We start from the raw sequence: 23639 nt of genomic DNA, 5'->3' as shown, positions 1-23639 counted from the left end.
CATTGAAGCTATGCGTGTTGACCGGAGCTCAGCAAGCATCATTCAACTTGCGCTCTCCATTGTCAAGGGGAGCTTGTCGAGCTACACACGAGCTCAGACAGCAATTGCCGCGTCGCGCCTGTAGACTGGCGCGATGGGCTGGCATACGAAGCATTATTTCATGACATTAGCGAGCATCTGATCTCGTGCCTTTACTTGTCATTCACTCGTTTTATCTCTAACACAACGATGCTGCTATCGGCAGCGAACCGGCTGTACCTCCGTCGAATCATTCGCTGGCGAACGACGAGAGTGGTGCTCTTCCTTTTCTTCTTGATCAACCTCCTCGATGTCCTCCGAATCCACCATAAGATCGTCGAGGGAGACCGGCAGCACCTCCTGCGCCGAGGCAGCGGGGCGGCGAGGCCGCGCGAGAGGATCTACATTGCGAGCATGCACTGGAACAACGCGCAGGTGCTCAAGGACTACTGGAACGATGCGGTGGTTCAGCTGACGGAGACGTTTGGCGCGGACAATGTCTTTGTGAGCATATTCGAGAGCGGCAGCTGGGACGACAGCAAGCAGGCGCTGCGGGAGCTGGACGCGGAGCTCGAGAAGAGGAACGTGCCGAGGCGGGTCGAGGTATCGGACACGACGCACAAGGACGAGATCAACAAGCCGGCCGAGGAGCGAGGGGAGGGGTGGATCGATACGGCGAGGGGCAAGAGGGAACTGAGAAGGATCCCTTACCTTGCGAGGCTGAGGAACAGGACGATACGGGATTTAGTCGAGCTGAGCAAGAAGGGAGTTACGTTTGACAAGGTGCTGTTTCTGAACGACGTGGTGTTTACGGTACGAGCACAAGCCAATCAATCGTTTTTCTTGTTTTGCTTCGACGAAGAAGTTGATGGCTGGGGGGAATTGGAGACCGAAGGGCTAACGTGGCTTGAATAATTGTGGACAGATCGACGACGTGTTGACGTTGATGGACACCAACGGCGGGAACTATGCCGCGGCGTGCTCTCTAGACTTTTCGAAGCCGCCACTGTACTACGACACCTTTGCGCTGCGCGACAGTGAGGGAAAGGCGCACGCGATGCAGACGTGGCCGTACTTTGGGGCGAGGGACTCGAGAAATGCGCTGGTGAACCATATGGACGCGGTGCCCGTCACCAGCTGCTGGAATGGCATAGGTTGGTCCTTGGAGTCCTTCACTGGGAGGTCTTATTGGGAAGATGTGTTCAGGGTGTGTGAAGCTAATGCTTGTGCTTTCTGTCTGCTACTAGTTGTCATGCCGGCCGACCCCTTTGTCTCGTCGACGCAGCTGCGTTTCCGCGCCGTGCCGGATTCTCTCGCCGCGCACCACCTCGAGGGCTCCGAATGCTGCCTCATCCACGCGGACAACCCGCTGTCCAAGTCCAAGGGCGTGTATCTCAACCCGAGGGTGAGGGTGGGATACAATTATCCGGCCTACGCCGCGACGCATCCGCCAGGTAGGTCCTGGGTGTCTGGATGGGACATCTTCACCGGGCTGTGGGAGAATCGGATCAGGAGGTGGACGACGTGGACGTTTGACGGGTGGACGGTGAGATCGAGGGTGCGACGGTGGGAGAAGGAGAAGAGTGGGAATCGCGAGCCGGGGGAGTTTTGCTTGATCAACGAGATGCAGGTCTTGGTTGAGAATGGGTGGGCTCATGTGTGATGGAGATTTGCTCTGCTTGAATGGCGTTGATTTGAGCTTCTCATTTGACAGTTACAATGCAATATAAGCTAAATCAGCCCTCGTTCTGGGATTTGTAGTGAGAAATACACCCCTATATGCCCATCCTCTATAAAGACTCCTTACTCAACACCACATCTTCTTCCTCCGCCAAATCTTGAGGCAGAACAACGTTCCGAAGCAAACTATTGGGGCGCTCCCTTCTCATCTCCTTAACAGCCTGCCTATGCCACTGCTCATCCTGAAGAGGCCTCTCCCCCCTCTCCTCCACCCTCAACATCCTCTCACGCACACTCGGCAAGATACTCTTCCCTTTCACCTTACACAGCGCAGAAAGCCTCCTCCCATCCTCCCTCCTCGCGAGACCAACCACCCAATCCGCGCTCTCATCCTCCCAAGCAATCTCCTTCAACGCCCTTAACAACCGCCCATTGCACTCCAGCGCAGCACCCCGCGCCACATAAATCTGGTGAGCATGGTGTTGTTGCGGCTTGAAGACTACGTCGGAGAAGGGCTGGGTGTTGAAGCAGCAGTGGCTCACGACGGACGGGTTCCGGCCGATGAAGCCTTCGATCTGGGAGAGCGGTGCGGAGGGGGGCATGCTGAGGGCGGCGCGGACGAAGTGCAGGCGGATGCTGCCGCGGGTGGAGGTGGTGGGCGGGAAGGGAGGGGATGAGATGAGGTAGATGTCGGGGGGCAGGATGGCGCCGAAGAGGGCGGAGGAGATGGCGCGGAGCTCGTGGAAGGGGTTGTCGGGGAGGAGGCCTTGGTAGAAGGCGCGGAGGTGGAGGAAGAATTGGGTGCGTTTGGAGGCGATTTCGTGGGGGTTTGCTTGGGGTGGGTGGAGGGAGGTGCTGGTTAGGGGGGTGTAGGTGTCGTATGGGTGGGCTGTGGATGATGATGATGAGGAGGAGGAGGAGGAGGAGGAGGATATGGAGGTGGATTGGAGTTGGGAGGGGAGGGTTTGCTGGGTAAAGGCATTGGTCATGTACTCATCTACTGGGTTTGGCTCGATGGGCTCGTCATCGGTGATCCATGCAGAGGAGGAGGAGGAGGAGAAGGAGGTGTCACTTGGGTTGGAGGAGATGGAGGCTGTTTCTAGGGATAAGGCCGAGTCTGGACTTGACTCTACTTCAACCAAAGTTGAGGTTGAAGATGAAGTAGACGCAGAGGAGGAGGTATGGGTATCCCGGGATGTGGGCTTGTTGCTGGGCATGGTGATGGACAGGCTCCGGACAAAGGTTCGGAGACGGCGCACCAGGGGCTGGCGGGTGAATGACCGTCGTCGAGGCCGGTTGGATGGGGACATTTGGGGGGGGAAGTGTGGGATTTGGAAAAGGGGGGGGTTTCTTTGGAGGAGTTTGGATATTTTTGGGATGGGGGGATGGATGATGGGATGGCCTTTGGATTCTACGATGGACTGTGGTTAGTTATATCTACGATGGGTTGAGGGTGGGAGACATGATGGGAGATGCTCGAGTTGAACGGCTTTGTAACAGCACTTGAATGGAGTGGAGATGTTTGTGAACATGGAGTTGAATGGCGATGGGGACAGTCGATGACTGGAACCATCGGTTGGGTGCATATACTTGGATTGAACGTCTTGCAGCACTTTTTGGTGGGTTGAGCATTCAGGAAGAGCCTGTCCGCCAAACACTTGGTTATTTGGGCGAATTGAACACTCGGCCAAGTGATGACAGTAAAGTCATGATGAATGAGTTGAAAATTATCTTGCCTTCTTTTTGAACAATTCTACGGCAGAGGAAATGAGGGCCTTGAGCTGCCGCTGCTGCATCACGACAGACAGTCAAGGGTAAGGTAGGAGGTACGTGTAGGTTAGCCCAGATGATGCGCAGACAAGCGAACATCACGACGTTGTCAGCTTTCACCTCCAGTCCCTAAAACACATCGTGTAGGGGAAAAAAAAAATCAATAGCGGATAAGTTTCTGGTTCACTTCAAGAGTTCCCTTGAACTAAAGATCTTGAAACCGTCAATGTGAGTTTTTTCGAAGCTGCCTGGAAATAATTTCGTTGCCTTGCGTGCAGTTCAAGGGTGTGTGTGTGTTTTGGGCGTGTAAATTTCCGAGATGGTCGTTTGTTTTGTTGCTATTTCCAGGATTTCGTCTGCCTGAGGACTTGAGATGCCCGCTTCGTCTGTTACTACTAGGTATTCTTCAAGAATTCGGCTGCCTCAGGAAAATGGAGTCGTACAAAGGGGAAAGCAGTAGCTACGATTGATTACGATCCATGGATACGAAACGGAGGGGGAAACGCGCAAGCGGCTGCGCGCCAGACTTCGTCAGATGCATCCTCTCGGCTAAGATCAGGAACCAGGGGGTGAAGGATTACATCACCAGCCGACGCAAGCCCAAGAATCGTCCAGGATGGTATCAAACGTGGCCACAAGAGCAGAACACATCTCGTACTTTTGTTTTTGCAGCAGAGCCTCAATTTTCTTTTACTGACGATGAGCCGCGCTCCCCCCCTGGCGAAAACGCTTGGCTTGGTTCAAGGCAGCCGCATTTCGACCCAAGTTCTCTCTCCCCCGCTTTCTTGTGGGAAAGGAGGAAAAAGGGACCCTTTCCTCTGCACCCCCATTGTCTTTTTTTGGGTTGTGGTACGCAGTAGAAAGGGGGCCCATTTGCTGGGCTTTTTGACATGTGCCAAGGGTTCTCGACGGATGGATGGACGGGTATGTCATCCCGGGTTACGAAAAAGATGGGGGTTACGAGGGTTGAGAATTTGGGTGCCTTGGCAGGCTGCTCGATATGAGGCCTTGTGATTGGCTGTGAGAGAGAAGGATCGATAGAGCGCTGAGAGATCATGTGTGCCCTTGGCCGGTGGGAGAAGTATCTTTGCAGTACCGTTTTGAGAAGAGAGTGCAGAAGTCGGGGATCGGGGGAACTTGGGGTTCATTGGCCTGTTTGTCGCATCTCCTGTGGTTGGGCTTGTATGCATGGGCGGTGATGTGCCGACGTTGGCAAAGGTCCATACAGTCTGACTGGAGCTCTTTCGGCATCGAGCATGGCAGGGCTGCAGTGACAAGGACGACGGGCAGTGCCTAAAAAAGCCGAACTTCTGGGCTTCCTGATGCCGTGATGCTACAGGACGGGAACGATACGGAGCACGTATGTACTACTGTATCTGGGCTACGGATAATATGCACCGCTGGTCACATTGCCTGAGACCAGTCGATCTGCGTCAAGTCGGCAGGCAGGGAATGAATGAGTCAAGAAGTTTCAAGCCGGCAGAGCTGCATCTCTCAACCCTTTTGTCGTCCAGCCCTATGTGTGGATCGAGAGGGGAGGGGAGAGCAAAGTGGCATTGGCCGGATTTGACATGCATCAAAGACAGCACAGCACACAACATTGTCACGTCTTGGAAGACGACAGGGGAGGGGAGAGAACTTGGAGGGTGCGAGATACTAGTCTCACAGTCCTAAGTCCTTGCATCGCCGTGTCCTACCAGTAGGAGCACCGTAGCATGCAGCATCTCGCGCATACAGACAGAGCCGCATCTACGCGAGCCCAAGAAGCGTGAATGAGTGAATGGAGGGCGTCCATGCGACTTACTACCTACATGGACATGCATGCATTACTGCCCAGCAGAACACAGCAGCAGGAAGAGGAGGAGATGCTTGTCCTCCGCTCTCTGTGAACTGTCTTATCTGCCAAGAGTCCTACATGATTAGCAGATGAAGCAAGTCCTCGACGCCATCGAACCCGGATGGCCTTGATGGCGAGGACAATCAGCGAATCAGGTTGCCCGAAACCCCAGACCAGAACTGCAGACGAGACAAGCCGGCCGCATCAACAGCCGGCACAACCAACCTGTAGCCACCCCGAAAGAGAGTCGAAAGCGGCCACCGAGAGAACTGCAACACAGACGGGCGGGGGTAGCAAGTACAAGGGAACAAAGTTGCTCGGATGGGTGGATCGAGGAGATGGGAGACGGGCTGGACAGATGGGCGAAGCTTTGCAGGTTTGAGTGTCCAAGTGCTTCAAGTTCTAGGGCCACTTTCGGTGATTGCCTAAAGCGGCATGGTGGGTTGGACGAGAATGAGATGGGCTTGGGCATGTCCATCAATGCCTTCGCAGTCGATAATTTCGTTACATTGCTGCTACTGCTGCTGTCCTTTGTAGTCTTACTCGCACGGGGTTGGCAGTGCAGTTCCGAGCATGGGGCGTACAGTAATTACATGCGATTCAAGTACTATCGACTCCGTGCTGCATGCGCGTGAGAATACCTGCGTCCTGCTAATGCGGCGCATTGCTGTGCTGTCGCTCTCGTGCCGCCAACAAGAGACGATGTAGCAGGAGAATGAGGGCAAAAAGCTCACGGGTGGCGCCCTCTCGGATGTTCTCTTCCATCTCTCTTGCGTTGCGTTGATGCAGCCCGTGTTATCATCATTGCCGTACTCCGTAATAGTTCTCACTCGCATCGATCCAGCGGTGGCTCAGTTGCAGCTCTGTGGCAGGGGGGGGGGGGGGGACTTCGTGAACTAGCCCTGGAATTACTGATCCCTCTCTCCCCCAGTGGCGCAGATGCAAGGGAGATGGAGACGAAGAGGGAAAAAGCGCAAAAGAGCAAACACAAACCCCAAGAACGGAGACCAGGGGAAGCAGTCGAAAGCAGGGCATTGTTGGCCTCTTTTTGCGGGTCGGGGCAGCAAGCCACAGCCAACGGGATGGAGAAGAGATCCATGCGCCTGCGCGAGGCTCCACGATGGGCTCCTGGGCTTCTGGGCTTTCTGGGCTTTTGGCACTGTCCGGCACGTCACCAACCGTCACACGAGGTGGCATTTTTCGGGGGTTTGCTGCTCCTTGTTGCCGTCATCTTGACCTGGAGAGAGAGAGAGAGAGGGAGAGTGGGTGCTCGATTCCGGCGCGGGTGAAGACTATTCTGTCTCTTTTTCGTGTCATTGAGAAGTCGCCGACAGAATGGATGGTCAATGGAGGCGTTCGGGTTACTAATCCCAAGAGAAGCGAATGATAGTTCACGTAATAGCGCCAGTCCACCACCGTCTTCCATCTCCTTTGTCACGGTAAATTGACGTGAAATTCCACGTACGAGTAGCAAAAAGTACCCTCTGCGCGCAGCATGAAATGCGGTGACTTCATCGTACAAACGGCGGAGTTGCAAAGCCCAACTTGGAGTCGCGGGCCCTCGAGAAGAAGCCGGGGCTGCCAGGCCGGACGGGTCAAAGGTCGCACCTGCTGCGCTGCTGATTTCCGAGCCGGAATACACGGAAACAGTGTGGACACGTTGTTGCTGGCGATAGCGGCGAGACCTGCGCGACTACCACGCGGATCTGGCGCGCGCTGCCGGCTCCCTTGCTTGGGGGCGTCGCCAGCGCGTGTGCCGGCCCCCAACCGGCCGCCCGCAGCGACTCATGGTGCACTGAGAGGCGCTGTCTGGCCCCCCGGCGCAAGACCTCCAGTGCTCCAACGGTGCGCGCTGGTCGGGTCGCTGGTGCTGCGACGGCGCCGTGCTAAAGTGCTGTGGCTGGTTGGCTGTTAGTGCTGCAGGTACTCTTGCGGCTCTCGCTATCGTCCGCGACTTGCCCGGCAGGGATGCTCCTCCTCCGCAGCGCTTACGCCTCAGCCCACCCCCGCGCTATGCCCAAACGGGCCGCCGGATCAGGCAGCAGCCTGCGGTGGGCTGAGCGGCCTGGTTTCTAATCAATCACGCTTCGCTTTCACTCTTCGTCGTTCGTCTTCCTCCTCGTCGACCTCGATCCGTTGCCTCTTCCTCGTCCAGCGGCCTCTCGAGTGGTACGAAAGTACAGATACGCAGCATCGTCGCGTTTGTCGTTGTCGTCCTTGTCTTCCTCGCTCCTCCACAGCACAGACAGGTACTTCGTACGATACATACTGCTTTCCTGCTCTGCACACGCCCCCCGGCTCTCCGCTTCTTTATTCCACTCCCTCGAGTGTCTCAGTTCCTCGTCTGGCTCTCGTCTGCCACCCCCGTCGGTGCCGAGTCCTTGCGTTCATATATCCAATTTACGCCCCGTCTTTGTCAAGGCGTTTTTTCTCGCATCTCTCCGCCTCCTCGCGATCTCTCTTCTTCGTCAGATTTCATCTCGAGACGGATCCTCCTCCGGCATCAGCATCGTTCGTGTAGCGTCTGCTTGCCCTGCCACCCTCCTCCTCGTCGTCGTCCATCGCGATAGCATAAGTGGTGGTCGCTCCTGTCCGAGATTGATCGTCTGGGCACTGTCCGCTTTGCCCTCGAGAGCCGCCACTGGTTCGACCGCCCGACCCCATTGAGTCAGCTAATTGGTACGGGTTACCGTTCTATTTATTCATATATCTGTCCTGTCCTCTTCCCTGCTGGCCTCAGCGTCTTGAGTTCTGCCGTTTCCTTTTCGGTGACTGCATAGCCCACGTCTATCTCGGGCTTGTGACTCACACGCCTGTCGACCCCCCTCCAAAGAGCCTCACTGCAACATCTCTTCTATCGACCAGGAAGCTAACCGCTTGCTGCTACACTGTTAGGACTCGTGTGGCCATATCTCTTACATCTTCCCCACTCACGGAAGGAAAAGAACACAGATCTCAGCCGCCATGTCTTTCTCAAACCCCCGCAGAAGGACACCGGTGACTCGTCCCGGAACCGACTGCGAACATGGCCTGTCTCTTAAGACTACCATGACCCTCCGCAAGGGTGCCACCTTTCACTCTCCTACATCTCCCAGCGCTTCATCCGCGGTCAACGACTTCGTCCCTCCTACTCTCACGAGGTCTCAATCGGCTTTTGATGATGTCGTTGACGCAAGCCGTCGTCGTATTGCCATGACTCTGAACGATATCGACGAGGCCCTCTCCAAAGCCTCGCTCTCCGACAAGAGCCCTCGGCCGAAGCCGCTTCGCGACACCAGCTTGCCTGTCCCTCGCGGCTTCCTCGAACCTCCCGTCGTCGATCCCGCCATGAACAAACAAGAGCCTGAGCGAAGGGTCCTGCGCCCTCGCTCCGTTCGACGCACCAGAAACCACGCCTCTGACAGCGGCATTGGCAGCTCAGTCGTCTCGACAAACGACAAGTCTGGTGCCGCCGACTCCACAAAGAAGCCCCAGGCCTCCGCCCTGACAAGGTCGGCCGCCTCGAGCACCACCGCGATGCTTCCCAGCCTCAGCCACCGTGCGGTCAACCGCATCCGCGAACACACTCTCCGCCCTCTGCTGGAGAAGCCCACGTTGAAGGAGTTCCAGCCCATCGTCCTGGATGTTCCTCGGCGCATTCGATCCAAGGAGATCATCTGCTTGCGAGATCTCGAGAAGACCCTGATTTTCATGGCACCGGTAAGTCGACTTCTGACCGATGATGGTGTTTGGGGTGATGCTTATCGGATGTTACGTCAAAAGGAAAAGGCCAAGTCCGCCGCCTTATACCTTGATTTCTGCCTCACGTCCGTCCGATGCATTCAAGCGACAGTCGAATATCTCACCGACCGCGAACAAATTCGCCCCGGCGACCGGCCTTACACTAACGGATACTTTATCGACCTGAAGGAGCAAATCTACCAGTACGGCAAGCAACTGGCCGCCATCAAGGAAAAGGGAAGCCTTGCCGACGATATGGACATTGACCCGTACGTACTACCACGCTTCATTCCTCTCGTAGACGTCGAGACTCCTACTAACGCCCCGTCAAGATCTGACGAGGTTCGCCTCTACGGCGGCGTCGCCGAGAACGGCCGTCCTGCCGAGCTCGTCCGCGTCAAGAAGGACGGCACTGCCTACTCAATGGCCACCGGAAAGATTGTCGACATGACCGAATCCCCTACGCCACTCAAGCGCTCCCTGAGCGAGCAGCGTGAGGACGAGGAGGAGATCATGCGGTCCATGGCCCGCCGGAAGAAGAATGCCACGCCCGAGGAGCTGGCGCCCAAGAAGTGCCGCGAGCCCGGCTGCACCAAGGAGTTCAAGCGCCCCTGCGACCTCACCAAGCACGAGAAGACTCACTCTCGTCCCTGGAAGTGCCCTATTCCCACTTGCAAGTATCACGACTACGGCTGGCCCACCGAGAAGGAAATGGACCGCCACATCAACGACAAGCACTCGGACGCCCCTGCCATGTACGAATGCCTCTTCAAGCCTTGCCCGTACAAGTCGAAGCGTGAGTCGAATTGCAAGCAGCACATGGAGAAGGCTCACGGCTGGACCTATATCCGCACCAAGACCAACGGCAAGAAGGCCCCCAGCCAGAACGGCTCCATTGCCCAGCAGACTCCTCCTCTCGGCAACGTGTCTACGCCTTCCACCACGCCCAGCTACAGCGTGCCCACGCCTCCCCAGGACCAGGTCATGTCCACCGACTTCCCCGTGTACCCGGCTGATGACGATTGGCTCGCAACTTACGGCGCGCAGCCCAACACCATTGACGCCATGGACTTGGGTCTCGAGAACCTTTCCCCCGCCTCTGCAACGTCCTCGTACGAGCAGTACCCTCCCTACCAGAACGGTTCCACCTTCATCATCAATGACGAGGACATCTACGCCGCTCATGTTCAGATTCCCGCCCAGCTCCCCACTCCTGAACAGGTGTACACCAAGATGATGCCTCAGCAGATGCCGGTCTACCATGTCCAGCATGAGCCATGCCAGACCGTTCCTGTCATGGGCGAGCCCCAGTTCTCCCCCAATGCTCAACAGAATGCCGTACTGTACACTCCGACCTCGCTGCGTGAGGTCGACGAAGGTTTTGACGAGTCGTACACCGCCGACGGCGCCGACTTTCAGCTGTTCCCGGCGACGGTAGACAAGACGGATGTTTTCCAGTCCCTCTTCACCGATATGCCAAGTGCCAACCTCGGCTTCTCCCAAACCACACAGCCCGACATCTTCAACCAGATAGATTGGAGCAACCTCGACTACCAGGGGTTTGAAAACTAAAGATTGCGAACCACACAAGGATTGTTGCACAAACATGATGCAAATGCTTACTCATTCGCCGCTTACACTATTTTGTTCATTTCTAACGAGTTCATGAGAGGTTTTTGTTGATTCAACGATAAAAGGATTGCCTTTGTGTGTATTAAAGAGTTTCGTTTTATTTCGTTTCCTTTCAGCCCGTTTCCTTCTCTTCTCACTTAATCGAGAACGGATGCTTCATCTGCATCAAAATCAAGCGGAACAGCAGGCCGTACGGGCCGTGGAGGAGGAAAGCGGCAGGCTTGGATTTGGGCCAGGACAAGCAGCCATCCTCTGGGATACCTGACAGCTTGCTTGTGGGGGTAAAGTTTTTACTTTTTCACTCTTGAAGAATGATAGAAGATTTATCCCACTCCTGTGTGTGCTCCTGTGACATGTTGTAACCGTAGTAGGTCGAAGCAAGACAAAAAACTGTATTGATAATCCCGCGTCTATGGGCAAAACGAAGAACACTGGCGAAAAGGGACAAAAAGATAAACCGCAAAGTTCTCCGATACTGGGAATCGAACCCAGGGCTGCTCGGATCTTCAACTGAAGTTGAGAGCGAGCGATGTTAGCCACTACACCATATCGGATGTTGAGATTAAGCAGATGGGGATGTGCTTGACTCGTTGTCTCGTGGCGACATGAAGTGGTTGATAACCTGCTCCGCGCGAGGCCAACGTTCACTACATGTAGCCATCGGTAGAGTGCGCTTGAAAGTGACGATGGCAGAAACATGTAATGTATTGTATGCAACCCCATATCATCAAAGGAGGTTGATGATCCAATAATGAAGGCGTTTGGGGTGGGGTTGGTATAGAGAGGGTAAAAAAAGAAGGAAAATGATGAAGTTTCGATACTGAGGAACTTTTGATAAGTGGTTGTTGCAAAACAAAGCAAAAAATGAAGGGTGCTTTCCACTCCGATACTGGGAATCGAACCCAGGGCTGCTCGGCGCTCGTTGAATGAGAGCGAGCGATGTTAGCCACTACACCATATCGGATTGTTCTTCTGATTGACTAGGATCAGCGCTATGGCATATAAGTACCTGATGCTTTTGCTTGGCGCCACAATGGATCGCAGTTTTCTTCCTGAACGATTGGCTCTTTTTTTAACTATTTATATGAAGAGCTGTTGAATGGGAAATGCCTTGTAATGAAGTAAATTCACAGGCAGTATAAGTGACAAGTATAAGTCTGATATGCGTCGTCGTGTGGCCAAAAAAGCCGACTGCTACGCGTATATGGCTTTGTCTAAGTGTGTAAAGAGGTTCACATGCAGGATAGATGACGAGAGGGAATGCTGTAATTGCACAATATGTAGTCGAATTGCTTTACTTGTTTGTATCTGACTGGACCAAACATAACCAGCTTTCCTTTCAACGTGGCCATGAGGAGCTGAGTGATGCCCGTGGACGTTGCCTCTGAGCGGAGGGTGTCAAAACTTTAGTTCAGGGCAGTGAGGTATGTCCATTGCTCGAAAGGAGTGCTGAGCGTCAGGAGGCCACCGCCGGGGCAAGCATCGGGTCCGACCAAATCGTTGGCATCCACCTAGTCCTCATCATGTTAGGATATGGCATTTCTTTCGGCTTTTTTGTCTTGCAGAGAAGTGTGTATGGGAACTTACGTTGCACTGGTCCTCTGTGCGAATGTATTGAAGGGACTAGGTTTATTCCCCAAAGTAAGCATTTGCCCTCGCTACATTGTATGTATGCGAAAAATAACTTGGTGAGATGTAGGTAGGTAGGTAGGTGGTTTGACTTACCACCTGCAGGCCGTAGATCTTGCCGTCAGAGCCCTGGATCCCCTCCTCGAGGGGCGTCAAAACGGTCTGCAGGCCGTCGACGGGGTAGGTGAACTGCTTGCAGAGGTCGGCGGCCCAGTCGAGCTTGGTCTGGGTGTCGAGGTCGAGGATGTCCTGGGGCACGGTGGCGGGCTGGCCGGGGATGGGGAAGCAGATTCGCTGGTCGGCGGTCGCGGTGAGGGCCAGGGCGAGGGTGGTGAAGATGGCGGTGGTGAAGTGCATGGTGGGCAGTTGTTGTTTGGGCGGTTTGGTTGACTGGAGGTTGTTTGGTGTGGAGGAGATGTTGGTGTGTTGCTGAGAGCGATGGCTGATGAACGAGGGCAGCTGATATATATATATATATATATATATATATACACACATACACAAGTGCCTATTGGATGTATATGATGTGTAGTATAGTGCATATGGATGGAGTCACATCGTTAGATGCCGCGGATGGGGAGTTGCACCGACAGCTTGGCGGACGAGTCTCACTTGTTGCTGCCGGGGAATTTTATCTTGAAGAGGAAGGTTACAGTAAGCTTATGTTGTTTAAGGTCTAGGATCAAATAGCTTTGTTCCTTCGTGAGCAGAGCATTACTTTGGTTGCAGAGACTCGTTGAGTGTTGTTTGAAGCAGGTCTCCTGAATGATAGCCGCAACATACTATGAGTAGGTACCTCAGCTGTTCATCAAGTCAGAATTTCAGACATATTTCACTACTTTCAACACGGTATGACATTAAGATCCAAAGTTGAACGTAAAAATATTATTTTGTCTTCTGTCCGCCAAGTCAGATGCTGGAAGCACAGTAGCGGATTAATATGCGGCGAGTTTAGACGAAGCATTAACTCTGAACGGAAGCTGGATCTCGTCTAGTTGTCCAAGCGGCGATTTAAGATGGGGATTACTGAGCAGAGGTATTTTTAGAAACACCTACCTAGATTGCCTTCTGACCAGCTGTGGCCTATTTCTCCGACTTTCCATGATCAACTTTATACTGATCCCTGGAAGACATCGTGATGGGCCGAGGATTGATACATCGCCGCAGTCACATGTATGGAAAGCTGCACGTCAGCTGCATATATTAGCAGCCAATATTGGTAATTATGGTCGTAAATGTTCAATGTAACGCTTGTACGCAGCCCTACCATGAGAATTGCCTAAATACACATACATCTGATGTCCAATTGAGGAATATGCCCAGACCTTGTTCGAAACAACATCTACGATGCAGCCTTCTTTACGCCCGGCTCGATGCTTCTCCTAGCAATCTAGCAAAGACATAGCCGCTATCCACTTCCAACTGTCAAGGAGCGGCAGACTTGATAGGCCCGATTTTGCAAGGCGATTGGATAGGAAGCTTCCTGAGTGCAGAGGAAGCCTATAGAAGGAAGGATTTAAGAGGCCGCAATATGGGTAAACAGGGCTCAAACAATTCGCCGGTTGTTGGTATATGGTACCGAGTCTCCTGCCCTTTTGGCTAAAAGTCGCTGGGTATTTGAATGACGCTTTTTTCCTTAACCTGGTCGAAATTGGCCTAACTCGATCCGAATGGGCATGTCAGGACGACGATGACAGGAAATTCCTGAATATGGATAAGGGGCATCTGGGGATTCTATTTGCAGGCGTGCTGGGGAGATGATCGGTCAGAGCCGGTGTGTAAGGGATTCGATGGGGTTGATGGGAGACTGCCGAGGATCTGACAACTTTCCGAGGTAACTGGAGACTTATTGAGTTCCATCGCCTCGGAGTTCATGCTTCAACATGTCTCAGTGGACTCTGATGTGACTATTGACGAACCTGTCTCCTCAAGAAAAGTTGGTAATATCGTGCCATCTCGGTAAAGGCGGCAGCCGTTTGGCTCAAAAGGCCAGTTGTTTCACGCTGGGGGTTGTGCTGACGATATTCTCAGTCATTCTGGTTCAAGATATAGTTATTTATATATCAACCTGGCCAACTGTGGCCGCTCTAGGATTCTGGACCTTGTTCAGTGAAAACAGCACATGAGACCCAGTTGCCCGAGGTCTTTGTAGCAATGCTTTCGTTATATGTGAGGTTGGAAGCCCAGTACCGCTATTACTTTCGAAATGGCTGACCTGACGAGACACACATGAACAGGAGATCTACCATCTACAGCAGTGCCACGTTGAGGCATCCGTGAATTGAAGCACAAGTCAGCATAGTCCAAGGATAATCCCTCGCGCTGACTAGGAGAGCATGGGCTCTACCAGTCAGGGACTTCTCTTCTAGATGGTAGCCAAGTGTATGTAAGTCGAGTTTGTCTGCGCCTGTGCGGTTTGGCCAAACCGTGTCATTGATATAGCATGACTAGGAATCCGCAAGTTGCAGAATTGCACGAACCGATGAAATCATACAAGGTTAATGCGATTACAATGCTAATATCGACAGTCCATTGTGACCTAGTTCGCGATCAATGCGAGGGAAACTTGGTGGACGAATCCTCACAACAATTTGCCTTTGAGGATTCCCGTGGTGAAGCACTTTGTCAACGCAGGCGTTGAAGCAGCCTTTGTAGTCGTCTGGACCAATCTCGACCAGGCGGAAAATATCCCTCCACCAGGTGCTTGCAGCACGCGAGGGTATCTTCCTTCGACATGTCTGCCGTCAGCTTATCATGTTCGTCGTACCCTCTCTGGTATCTGCGGTAGTCTCGTTGAATGGCTTCAACTTTCTGATCCGTTGATTCAGACAGAGGCTCGAAGGGGAATGGGAATCTGGCTCGTGGGCTTCCTGTCTGCCATCATAGCTGGTCAACATATGCATTCAGAACGAGGCGACTCCATTCTTAGTCGTCCTTTACGCCACATCTTTCTACATTGATCTACATCTTTTTATATGATCGACATCTTCCTACCTTGATCTACATCTTTTTATATAATCGACATCTTCCTACCTTGAACTAATCAAGATGCGGCCAACTCTAAGGTCAAGCGAAGATGGAGGCGTAAGTGCCACGCGGGTTGACTTACACGACTACAGTGGAATCTTGACAACACCAGTCACACCAATTCAAGCATTCATCATTCCAGCGACATGGATCTCCGTGGATTCTCATGCAAAGCGGCATCCTTTTTACCCGAATCTCAGCTTCTCCTTATGTCAGACTCATTGAAACAGATTGTTACACTACTCCCACGATTGGCCGCTCCCCCTTTGGCGTTTAGGCATCAGCCCCTCTCACAGAACTCTGCCTTGGAGACCTGCATACAATGTGGACTGGCAGCATCGAAAGCCCAATGAGAATGATACAGCTCAGCAAACTATAGGACTGGTTTTATCTCGGAAATGCAACCTATATATCTCTTACTCTGCGTATAAGCCATCAGCACTGCTGATTGGGCTATGTCCTAAGTTGACCCCTGTTACCCCAACTCAGCTCCCGCTTACAGCCTACCCGTGTTACCGTGCTCTCCACCTTGTGAGCACCATTCACAAGATATAACTAGGCAGCAGCGCCCTCTGCATGGATTGAAGCAAGGCGTCGAACGCAAGCCCAACTTGCAGCTTTTGTGTGGTTCAAATGCTCCTTGGTGACATAGAGGTTACATATATAGTCTGTCGTCTATGTGATTAAGGGACCATGATATAAATGCACTCCTTCGACTCCCAGCTCCGATTTAGATCCCCAGTATCATGAACAGCTCGGGGTTGCATCTCAATACTCTTCTGAAGGGCTTTTACGATTACAACAGACTGTCATCATGGGTACTAGTGTCGAAGAGGTCCCTGATCGGCATCCGTACGCCGAAGGACATAATGTCGACGGCTCTGATACTGCTAAAGGGGGTGACCAGGCGATTCAGCCTCAGAGCTTGGATCAAAACCCCGATGATACAGACAACGAGCTTCCCTGCATGACTCCAACTACCACTTCATCTGAAGATGCTGATGAAGGTAGTGATGATGCAGGCGCTGCCACAAATCTGAGGGTAGACGATCAAAAGTCGGCTGATGCCGTCTCAGGGTTGAATGATCAGACCTTATCCAAACCAAACGAAGAAGCCGCCTCCAGCGATCAAAACGGTCGCGATCCGGATGGAGCAGCTCAAACTGAGCCAGACCCGCAGCCTATCTCTACCTTGAACAGAGCTGAGAAGGAAGCCAAAGATGACGATTCAGAGGGATCCAAGACTGAAGATGTGAAGAACGAAGGCCAAGTTGGGGCCGACACCAAATACCACGACGATTCTGCTCCTCGTAAAGAACCAGAGAGCACATCACAAGAAGAAGGCGAGAATGAGGACAAAGAGGGAAACAAAAAAGAAGACAAAGATGAAAAGGGAGACGCTGGACGTGATAAAGACCGGATTGAGGACGAGCAGGAAGACAAGGAAGAAGACAAAGATGAGAGTAAAGTCAAAGAAGAAACAGCTTCCAGCCCACCAAAAGAGCCAAAAGTCGATCCCGCCCAAATCGAGCTTCCCAAATCACCCTATTTCAACCCTTTTGATGCTCCAGCGGCGGACAAGGACACGAGATCTCGTCGTGGTTCAATCGACGACATCCCCTCTCTGGACGACACGCCAGCATACGTCGAGCCCGTTGTCGAGTCGCTCGCGAAAAGAGAATGGGCGCGCCGGAAAGAACAGCTAGGCGAGAAAAGCGAGTCGCTGGACAAGGTCATGGAGATGGTAGGGCTTGAGGGTGCCAAGTCGTTATTTTTGGAGGTCAAAGATATGATTGAGGCTTCGCGAAGTCGTCAGGGGCATTTGCAGCGACGGGCTTTCAACGTGGTCATGATGGGGAATCCAGGGACAGGTACGACAGCCCATCTGCCTTCAATCTTGATTATGACAGCAAAAAAGTGATTCACGAAGAGTGAACATGATCATATCAACTGTCTGACAGCAACACTCGTGCTTCTCTAACTCCCCCATGCTGGGCCATCACGAGATTGACCGGTCACTGACTCGCATTTGCTTGTAGGAAAGAGAACTCTGGCGAAATTGTACAAAGAGCTCCTCGAAGAATGCGGTGTTTGGGGCAAAAAGCAGCCGACCTACGCCTGTTTCGAAGAGCAATCTGGGCACATGCTCAAAGAGAGATTAGACATTTATAACCTTCGGGACCTTGCTTCAAAGGGGGTAAGTTGACTGACAACCTACCGTCCAACACACTCGGTCAGTTTGCTGAAACTTCCTCAAGGTCATTTATATCAGCGAAGCGGACTCCGTCAAGGCAGATAAAGGGGCATATTTCATGGAAACACTAAAGCTTTTGTCCGATGATGTCGTCTTTGTCCTCTCAGGCTCTTTCGAGCAAATGCCGGAGCTCCTGGGAAGTTCTCCGGTAGCACGATGGCTGTTCCCACGGCTGATACACATTGAAGACTACAATGACGATGAGCTACGCAGACTGTTCGTTCAGATGGTCAAGCGAGACTCTTTCAAGATGGAGCAAGGTCCTCAGGGTCCGTTCACTCGGATCGTGGCCCAGCGAGCAGGTCGTGGCCGGGACGAAGCCGCTTTCGGAAACGTACGTGAGCTTCAGCTGTCGTATGGAAAGATATTGGAGCGGCATTCTATTCGCATACGACAGAGGCTGTTGGAGATTGAAGACTCGTGGACGGAGCCGCTGCCGGACGAGAACTTCTTGTCCGGACAGGACTTGATCGGGCCCGAGCCTGAGGATGTCCGGACCAAGAGCAAGGCCTGGAAAGAGCTCCAGAAGATGGCAGGACTCGAAGAGGTCAAGGCTGCAGTTGAACAGCTCCTCAATCGAGCAAAGGCCAACTATCACAGGGAGATTGCCGGCATGAAGCTTCTCAAGACGTCTCTCAACCGCGTCTTCATAGGGCCGCCCGGCACGGGAAAGACCACCGTGGCCAAGCTGTATGGCCAGATCCTTGCCGACATTGGCCTCGTCTCGAGCCGAAATGTCATCTACAAGACGCCGAGCGACTTCATCGGCGAGTTCATCGGCGAGTCGGAAAGAAAGACGAGCGCCATCATTGACTCGGCTAAAGGCAAGACCTTGATCATTGACGATGCGCACATGTTTTACCACGGCCAAGGGCTTTCAGAAAACCAAACGGATGAGTTCCGGCTGGCCTGCATAGACGTTATTGTCTCCAAGATCCACAACAGGCCAGGCGATGATCGTTGTGTGATTCTGGTGGGATACCCGGATAGGATGGAGGAGATGTTCCAGAAGTGCAACCCAGGGCTGCGTCGTCGGTTCCCGCTTGAAGAAGCTTTTAGGTTCTACGACTATGACGATGAGCGGCTCAAGGAGATTTTCGACTTGAAGATGGAAGAAGAGGGCATCAAGGCTACTCCAGCTGCCATGGAGGTTGCCGCAGAGGTCCTGCGGAGAGCAAGAGACAGGCCGAACTTTGGCAACGGAGGTGATGTGGTCAACTTTGTGAACCAGGCCAAGGCCAGGTACAGGGTCAGAGTGTCGAAGACGGTGGATGCCGATGCGATGGAGACTGTGCTCGAGCCAGAGGACTTTGATCCCCATTATAATCGCGGCGCCACGGCCGCAGAACGGTGTCGGGCTCACTTTGACGGGCTGATTGGGTTTGAAGACACCATCAAGCGGTTCGAAAGCTACCAGCGCATTGCTGCGAATCTGAGGCTCAATAACAAGGACCCCAGAGGCATCATCCCGTTCAATTACGTCTTCAAGGGACCACCAGGGACAGGGAAAACACACACTGCTCGCATCGTCGGCCGCATCTTTTACGACATGGGCTTCCTCTCGACCAGCGAGGTGATTGAGTGCTCTGCCACGCATCTCATCGGAAAGTATGTCGGCCATACTGGGCCCAAGGTGGTTGAGCTGTTTGAGCGGTCCCTCGGCAAGGTCTTGTTCATCGATGAGGCATATCGCCTCAAACATACCGGTAAGAACTCTTTTGCCAACGAGGCGATAGGCGAGATTGTCGACTGCATGACCAAGTCGCGCTACTATCGCAAGATTGTCATTGTCCTGGCTGGATACACTCATGATATGGATCTTCTCTTGAAGACCAACGCCGGCCTGCGAGGGCGGTTTGCTACGGAGATTCACTTTTCGCCTATGAGTCCGGAGTCTGCGCTGAGGCATCTTTGTGAGTTGTTGGCGAAGCAGGATATCGAGATTTTGAGGGATGAAGATGGCTTGGATGTGGGTGGAAGGGGGGTCATGATGGGGTTGTTGGTGAAGTTGGCGAAGACAAAGGGCTGGTCGAATGGACGAGATATGCAGACGCTTGCTGGAGTGGTGACGGAGTACGTGTATGGCAATATGGATGGTAGAGGGCTGGTGATTACGATTAAAGAGTTGGTCAGGTTGATGGGCGACATGCTTCAGCAGCGGAAAAGGGGGGAGCTGGAGTAAGACCACGATACTCATGGCAGGTATTGGGCGACAAAGAGATCATTTTCATCCTCCATTTGGTTCTTATGGGTTGTTTGCTTCAAAAAGAGGAACAAATACAATTCACTGGCTTGAAAGGTCTCAACCTCCTACCCCTTGCGAGATGTTTGCCATCTTCGATTCAGGGGCAAGGCACTCATGACGTTCTATGGCTTTGACAGACTTACGAGCTGCCGCCCTATAACTCTTATCATAGATCTGGTCTCATTGGGAGCATATGATACCCATGCATGCGTATGAGCCATTTCCCTCTTTGTCTTTGTTTGTACGCGCCTCCAATTCTGAATGAAAGCAATATTAGCCTCTCATATCGCTTGGCGTATTGCCAATGGTACATGTTTGTCAACTTTGAGCAATAACAGAGCCAGCTATAGTCGTTAGGTTGAGGGGTAGAGAGATGTAGGCATTTGCTTCTTCTCCCTACTGCCCGTTCCAAATATAGCGCTGGAATACGGCATGTGGATGGCAAGTCGTAAGGCGTCGTGAGGCTATATAGGATGAAATGTTTCCGTCCTTTAGGCCGTTGATCCCTTTGCGGGTTTCTCACCGGCATCGAGGCGATCAAAAATGGACTGGCAGGAAACACTATCGCCTACATGTACATCATCGACAGAGGAATTCTCGGCCTTAGGGCTCTTAACCAAAGCAGATACAGAAGGACGCCTGGTGGAACTGCCGGCAACACCGATCATGGAGCAGTCCCCAGAGGAGCGACTCGAGGAGCAGCGGGGAATGTATTTCACTATGGTCCAGGCTCTGGAGCACGCGATCAGCAACCCATCTATCGATGTCCTCGAGTTCTGGTCGGGGCACGGCGGAATCGCTGACCAGATAGCTGACGGCCGTGTTGGAAACGTAATCCATGTGGTTGCTGAACTTATCAGGCCGAGGCAACACCTTCTCGACCGGGCCCAACCCATCATCGAAAAGCTTGTCAAGGAACTTCCGCAACTCTTGGTCGGTCAGAACGTTGATGGATACAACCCTTTGCATCTGGCCATCAGAGACAACCCGCACAAGCTGTTCAGGCTCATTGAATCCGTCTGCAGGGCAAACGGAAGCGAGCAGTCTGCAGTCATCAAACATTACTTCGACGAGGCACTTGCACAGCCGTGTCTTGTCGCCAAGAGGACAGCGTTACACACCTACTTTGAGACTATCAGTTCCTTGGATTTTGATACAGCGGATATTCTCATGAAGCATGCCACGGACGAGCAACTCGCCGCCCAAGACGCCGACGGGAACACGCCCATGCACTATGTCGCATCGTTCCAACACTGCAACCTTGAGGGGCTTAAGGTTATCAAGAAGCTGATTGATCGGGACCAACAAATCTTTGACAAAGGCCGTGGATTGAAGCAATCAAGCTTCCTTGAGGTACGCAACGCCAAGGGGTACTCAATCTATCAGAGCCTTGTTGAGTCCATGGATGATGAACGACGTCGCGGCAAAGTGCAAACACTGAACGAATGCCCATTGCAAAAAACGGCATTCCAGGAGATATCGCTGCTTCTGAAAAAGCATTACATGAGAACGAGAGGCCATCGGGAGGCTACCTCTTTTCTGTACGGCGACAATGTGGACGGTAAGCTATATCTCGAGAAGCTCCCCCCTAAATCCTTGGCCCTGGACTGACTTGCATCTCTAGATATCGAAATAAGCTTCCAATATGATAATCTGCCTACCAGTATCAACTGGATAGATTTCACGGATTGTTTCGGACGAAACGGCACGTGTGGTATCAAGCTTGATAACGTTCTGCAATCTGTGCGTTTTCCACGAATAGATATAAATTATCCTGACGAGGAGCATTCCCCTCGTGAGGACATGACACATATGTTTCGCTGGCTTTATGCCAAGGGGGTTCGCCATATCATCAGCTTATCCGTCGACGACTCTGGCGGCCCAGAGAACACGGTCCACACATCCGAGGCGCTGCAAGACTGCCTGAGCCTGTTCAGCATTGAGCGCCTCGACTGGCAAAGGATAGACCTGGCTCTTGAGGACATCCATGAGGCCATCTCGCAGTGGCTGGGAAGGAACCCGCATACCGACAAGTATCCCCTGAAGGAACTCTGCCTGAGATGGAGCGGCAACATCATGGCACTACACTCGTGGAGCAGAGAAGAAGGGCTGCTGAAGTTTCAGGGCCTCGAGAAAGTATACCTTTACAAGCCCGAGCGACACAAGGTCAGTAATTCTGACTTAGCCCTCATTTACATGAGAATTTCTAAGCTGACCAAGGAGAAAGATGTGTGGCAATGAAGCGCGCATCAAGAAGGCCATCGTACAATTCCGAGATGAGATAATGAAGTGCAACCCAACCCTCGAGGTCATAGTCACGGAGACGGTCGCAACCTCTGACAACCACCGTGGATGTCGTATCCCCCCTATCCAAACCTATTTTGATGACGTTGATCCTGGTTGCGGTGGTAAACTGCGTCAACATCTGCGAAGCGCATCCAACTTTTCGCTCCCCTTGATCAACAACTGGAGGTCTCTCTCACCACTATTTCGCCAGAAGTCGACTTCAACAGCAGGGGACGACGTTGTCGTGGCTATGATTGGTGACGGCGTGGACGTCATGGACAGGGCACTGCATAACCAGTGCTTGACGGGCAAAAGCTTTGACTACCGGGAGGCTGAAGATGGGGACATAAGCGAAGTTTACTTGCCACCGTTTGTGTCAGCGTCAGACGGAACGGTGATGGCGAACCTCATCTTGCGTGTATGCCCAATGGCTAAGATTTACCCTATTCGACTTCCCAAAGGCGGACGTGTGTTGGATGCAGATTCCTTGGCCAAGGTATGAGAGAAATGAGCCACCGGTTCCATCAAGGACGTGATATAGACTGACATTCTATTACTCGCTAGGCTATTGAAGCTGCCCTAGCTAAGAAAGCTACTATCATCTGTTTGCCACGGATAATGATACCTGAAATGACTTGCGACAGACCTGAAAACGAACGAGGTGAGGAGTTCCATCAGTACAGATGGGATGATAGGAAGACGTCGGTCACAACACTAACCGCCCGTCTCTTCGGCAGTCCTCCGCGCTTTGAAAAGGGTCCAACAGGAAAATGTACTCATGTTTTGCCCGTCAGCCACCATCGGAATCTTCGACGCCTACCCCAAAGGCATCTTCTTCATCGGCAATACTTGCGATTCCAGCGATACGAGGCTACGGGGCTCTGGCCAGTATTTCATCCTCCCCGGCCTTGATAGTATCCCAAACACTGCGCGGTCCAGCACGTCCCAGACAGGTTTCATGGACGGCTTCGCCCAGCGCTTTGCAGATGTTGACTGCGCGTCATCCAACAGCGTGTCTACGGCTCTGGCGACCGGCCTCTCTGCCGTGATCATCTACATGGTCAAGCTGGGCGTGATGATGAGCCACCTCCCCCAGGAGGACAACCCGGACATTATGGCGAGAGTAGAGTTTGCTGAGAATGCTGCAGAGACAATCACGCGACCTGATGTTATGTCTCGTATCCTTCAAGGACTCTGCCCCGATGACAGCACTCCTGATCTCGGCAACGTGTGGCACTCTCTCCTGAAGATGAGGAATGAAGTGAGCCAGAGGGGTGTACTGTCGTGCCAGCGTGTCCTCTTGGGTATCACGTACATGATTTTACTGAATCATCGATGAATGCTTTGTATTTTGAGACAGAAAGCAGGAGATTTTGGCAGACTTCCCTGTTTGAAGTTGTTGCAAGAGGCTAAGGAAACGCTTCCGTGTATCTTCTTCTGTAATGACAATACTTCATATTTCAATCATGAAGATAAATCCAATTTCAAATCCTTGAAGCAGGCCTTTCAATTCCAAATTGACAGTTGTAAATAGCAAAGAC

The 23639-nt window shown here is 52.7% G+C and overlaps 6 protein-coding genes and 2 non-coding genes across 8 annotated transcripts; 4 read left to right on the top strand and 4 right to left on the bottom strand.

The window, feature by feature from the left end:
- Positions 1–61: 61 nt before the first annotated feature.
- BBK36DRAFT_1135234 (glycosyltransferase family 69 protein) lies at positions 62–1683 on the top strand (the record flags this gene model as incomplete). Its single annotated transcript, XM_024892567.1, has 3 exons — positions 62–831; positions 944–1172; positions 1266–1683. Exons 1-3 carry the CDS (start codon positions 433–435, stop codon positions 1679–1681), a joined length of 1044 nt encoding a protein of 347 aa, XP_024750338.1. The 5' UTR covers positions 62–432.
- Positions 1684–1808: 125 nt separating this feature from the next.
- BBK36DRAFT_1118019 (hypothetical protein) lies at positions 1809–2915 on the bottom strand (the record flags this gene model as incomplete). The annotated part of the gene is made up of 1 exon (XM_024890425.1): positions 1809–2915. The coding sequence occupies one exon, from the start codon at positions 2913–2915 to the stop codon at positions 1809–1811; it is 1107 nt and encodes a 368-aa protein (XP_024750337.1).
- A 5354-nt stretch (positions 2916–8269) lies between these two features.
- On the top strand, positions 8270–10597 carry BBK36DRAFT_1118190 (transcription factor; the record flags this gene model as incomplete). Its single annotated transcript, XM_024890448.1, has 3 exons — positions 8270–9004; positions 9068–9294; positions 9358–10597. 3 exons carry the CDS (start codon positions 8270–8272, stop codon positions 10595–10597), a joined length of 2202 nt encoding a protein of 733 aa, XP_024750336.1.
- A 527-nt stretch (positions 10598–11124) lies between these two features.
- On the bottom strand, positions 11125–11211 carry BBK36DRAFT_t86. Its single transcript has one exon. It is a non-coding gene; the product is annotated as a tRNA-Glu (tRNA).
- Positions 11212–11538: 327 nt separating this feature from the next.
- BBK36DRAFT_t85 lies at positions 11539–11621 on the bottom strand. The gene has a single exon. It is a non-coding gene; the product is annotated as a tRNA-Glu (tRNA).
- Positions 11622–12063: 442 nt separating this feature from the next.
- On the bottom strand, positions 12064–12643 carry BBK36DRAFT_4157 (hypothetical protein; the record flags this gene model as incomplete). Its single annotated transcript, XM_024898063.1, has 3 exons — positions 12064–12168; positions 12245–12280; positions 12383–12643. 3 exons carry the CDS (start codon positions 12641–12643, stop codon positions 12064–12066), a joined length of 402 nt encoding a protein of 133 aa, XP_024750335.1.
- Positions 12644–17688: 5045 nt separating this feature from the next.
- On the top strand, positions 17689–19749 carry BBK36DRAFT_52467 (P-loop containing nucleoside triphosphate hydrolase protein; the record flags this gene model as incomplete). Its single annotated transcript, XM_024898205.1, has 1 exon — positions 17689–19749. The coding sequence occupies one exon, from the start codon at positions 17689–17691 to the stop codon at positions 19747–19749; it is 2061 nt and encodes a 686-aa protein (XP_024750334.1).
- A 606-nt stretch (positions 19750–20355) lies between these two features.
- Positions 20356–23437, top strand: BBK36DRAFT_1199189 (hypothetical protein; the record flags this gene model as incomplete). Its single annotated transcript, XM_024897081.1, has 5 exons — positions 20356–21373; positions 21437–21978; positions 22040–22594; positions 22663–22759; positions 22836–23437. 5 exons carry the CDS (start codon positions 20356–20358, stop codon positions 23435–23437), a joined length of 2814 nt encoding a protein of 937 aa, XP_024750333.1.
- Positions 23438–23639: the final 202 nt, after the last annotated feature.

The sequence above is a fragment of the Trichoderma citrinoviride genome (assembly GCF_003025115.1).
Source record: "Trichoderma citrinoviride strain TUCIM 6016 unplaced genomic scaffold BBK36scaffold_6, whole genome shotgun sequence".
Classification (NCBI taxonomy): Eukaryota; Fungi; Ascomycota; class Sordariomycetes; order Hypocreales; family Hypocreaceae; genus Trichoderma; species Trichoderma citrinoviride.
This window is presented reverse-complemented; position numbering and strand designations above follow the sequence as displayed.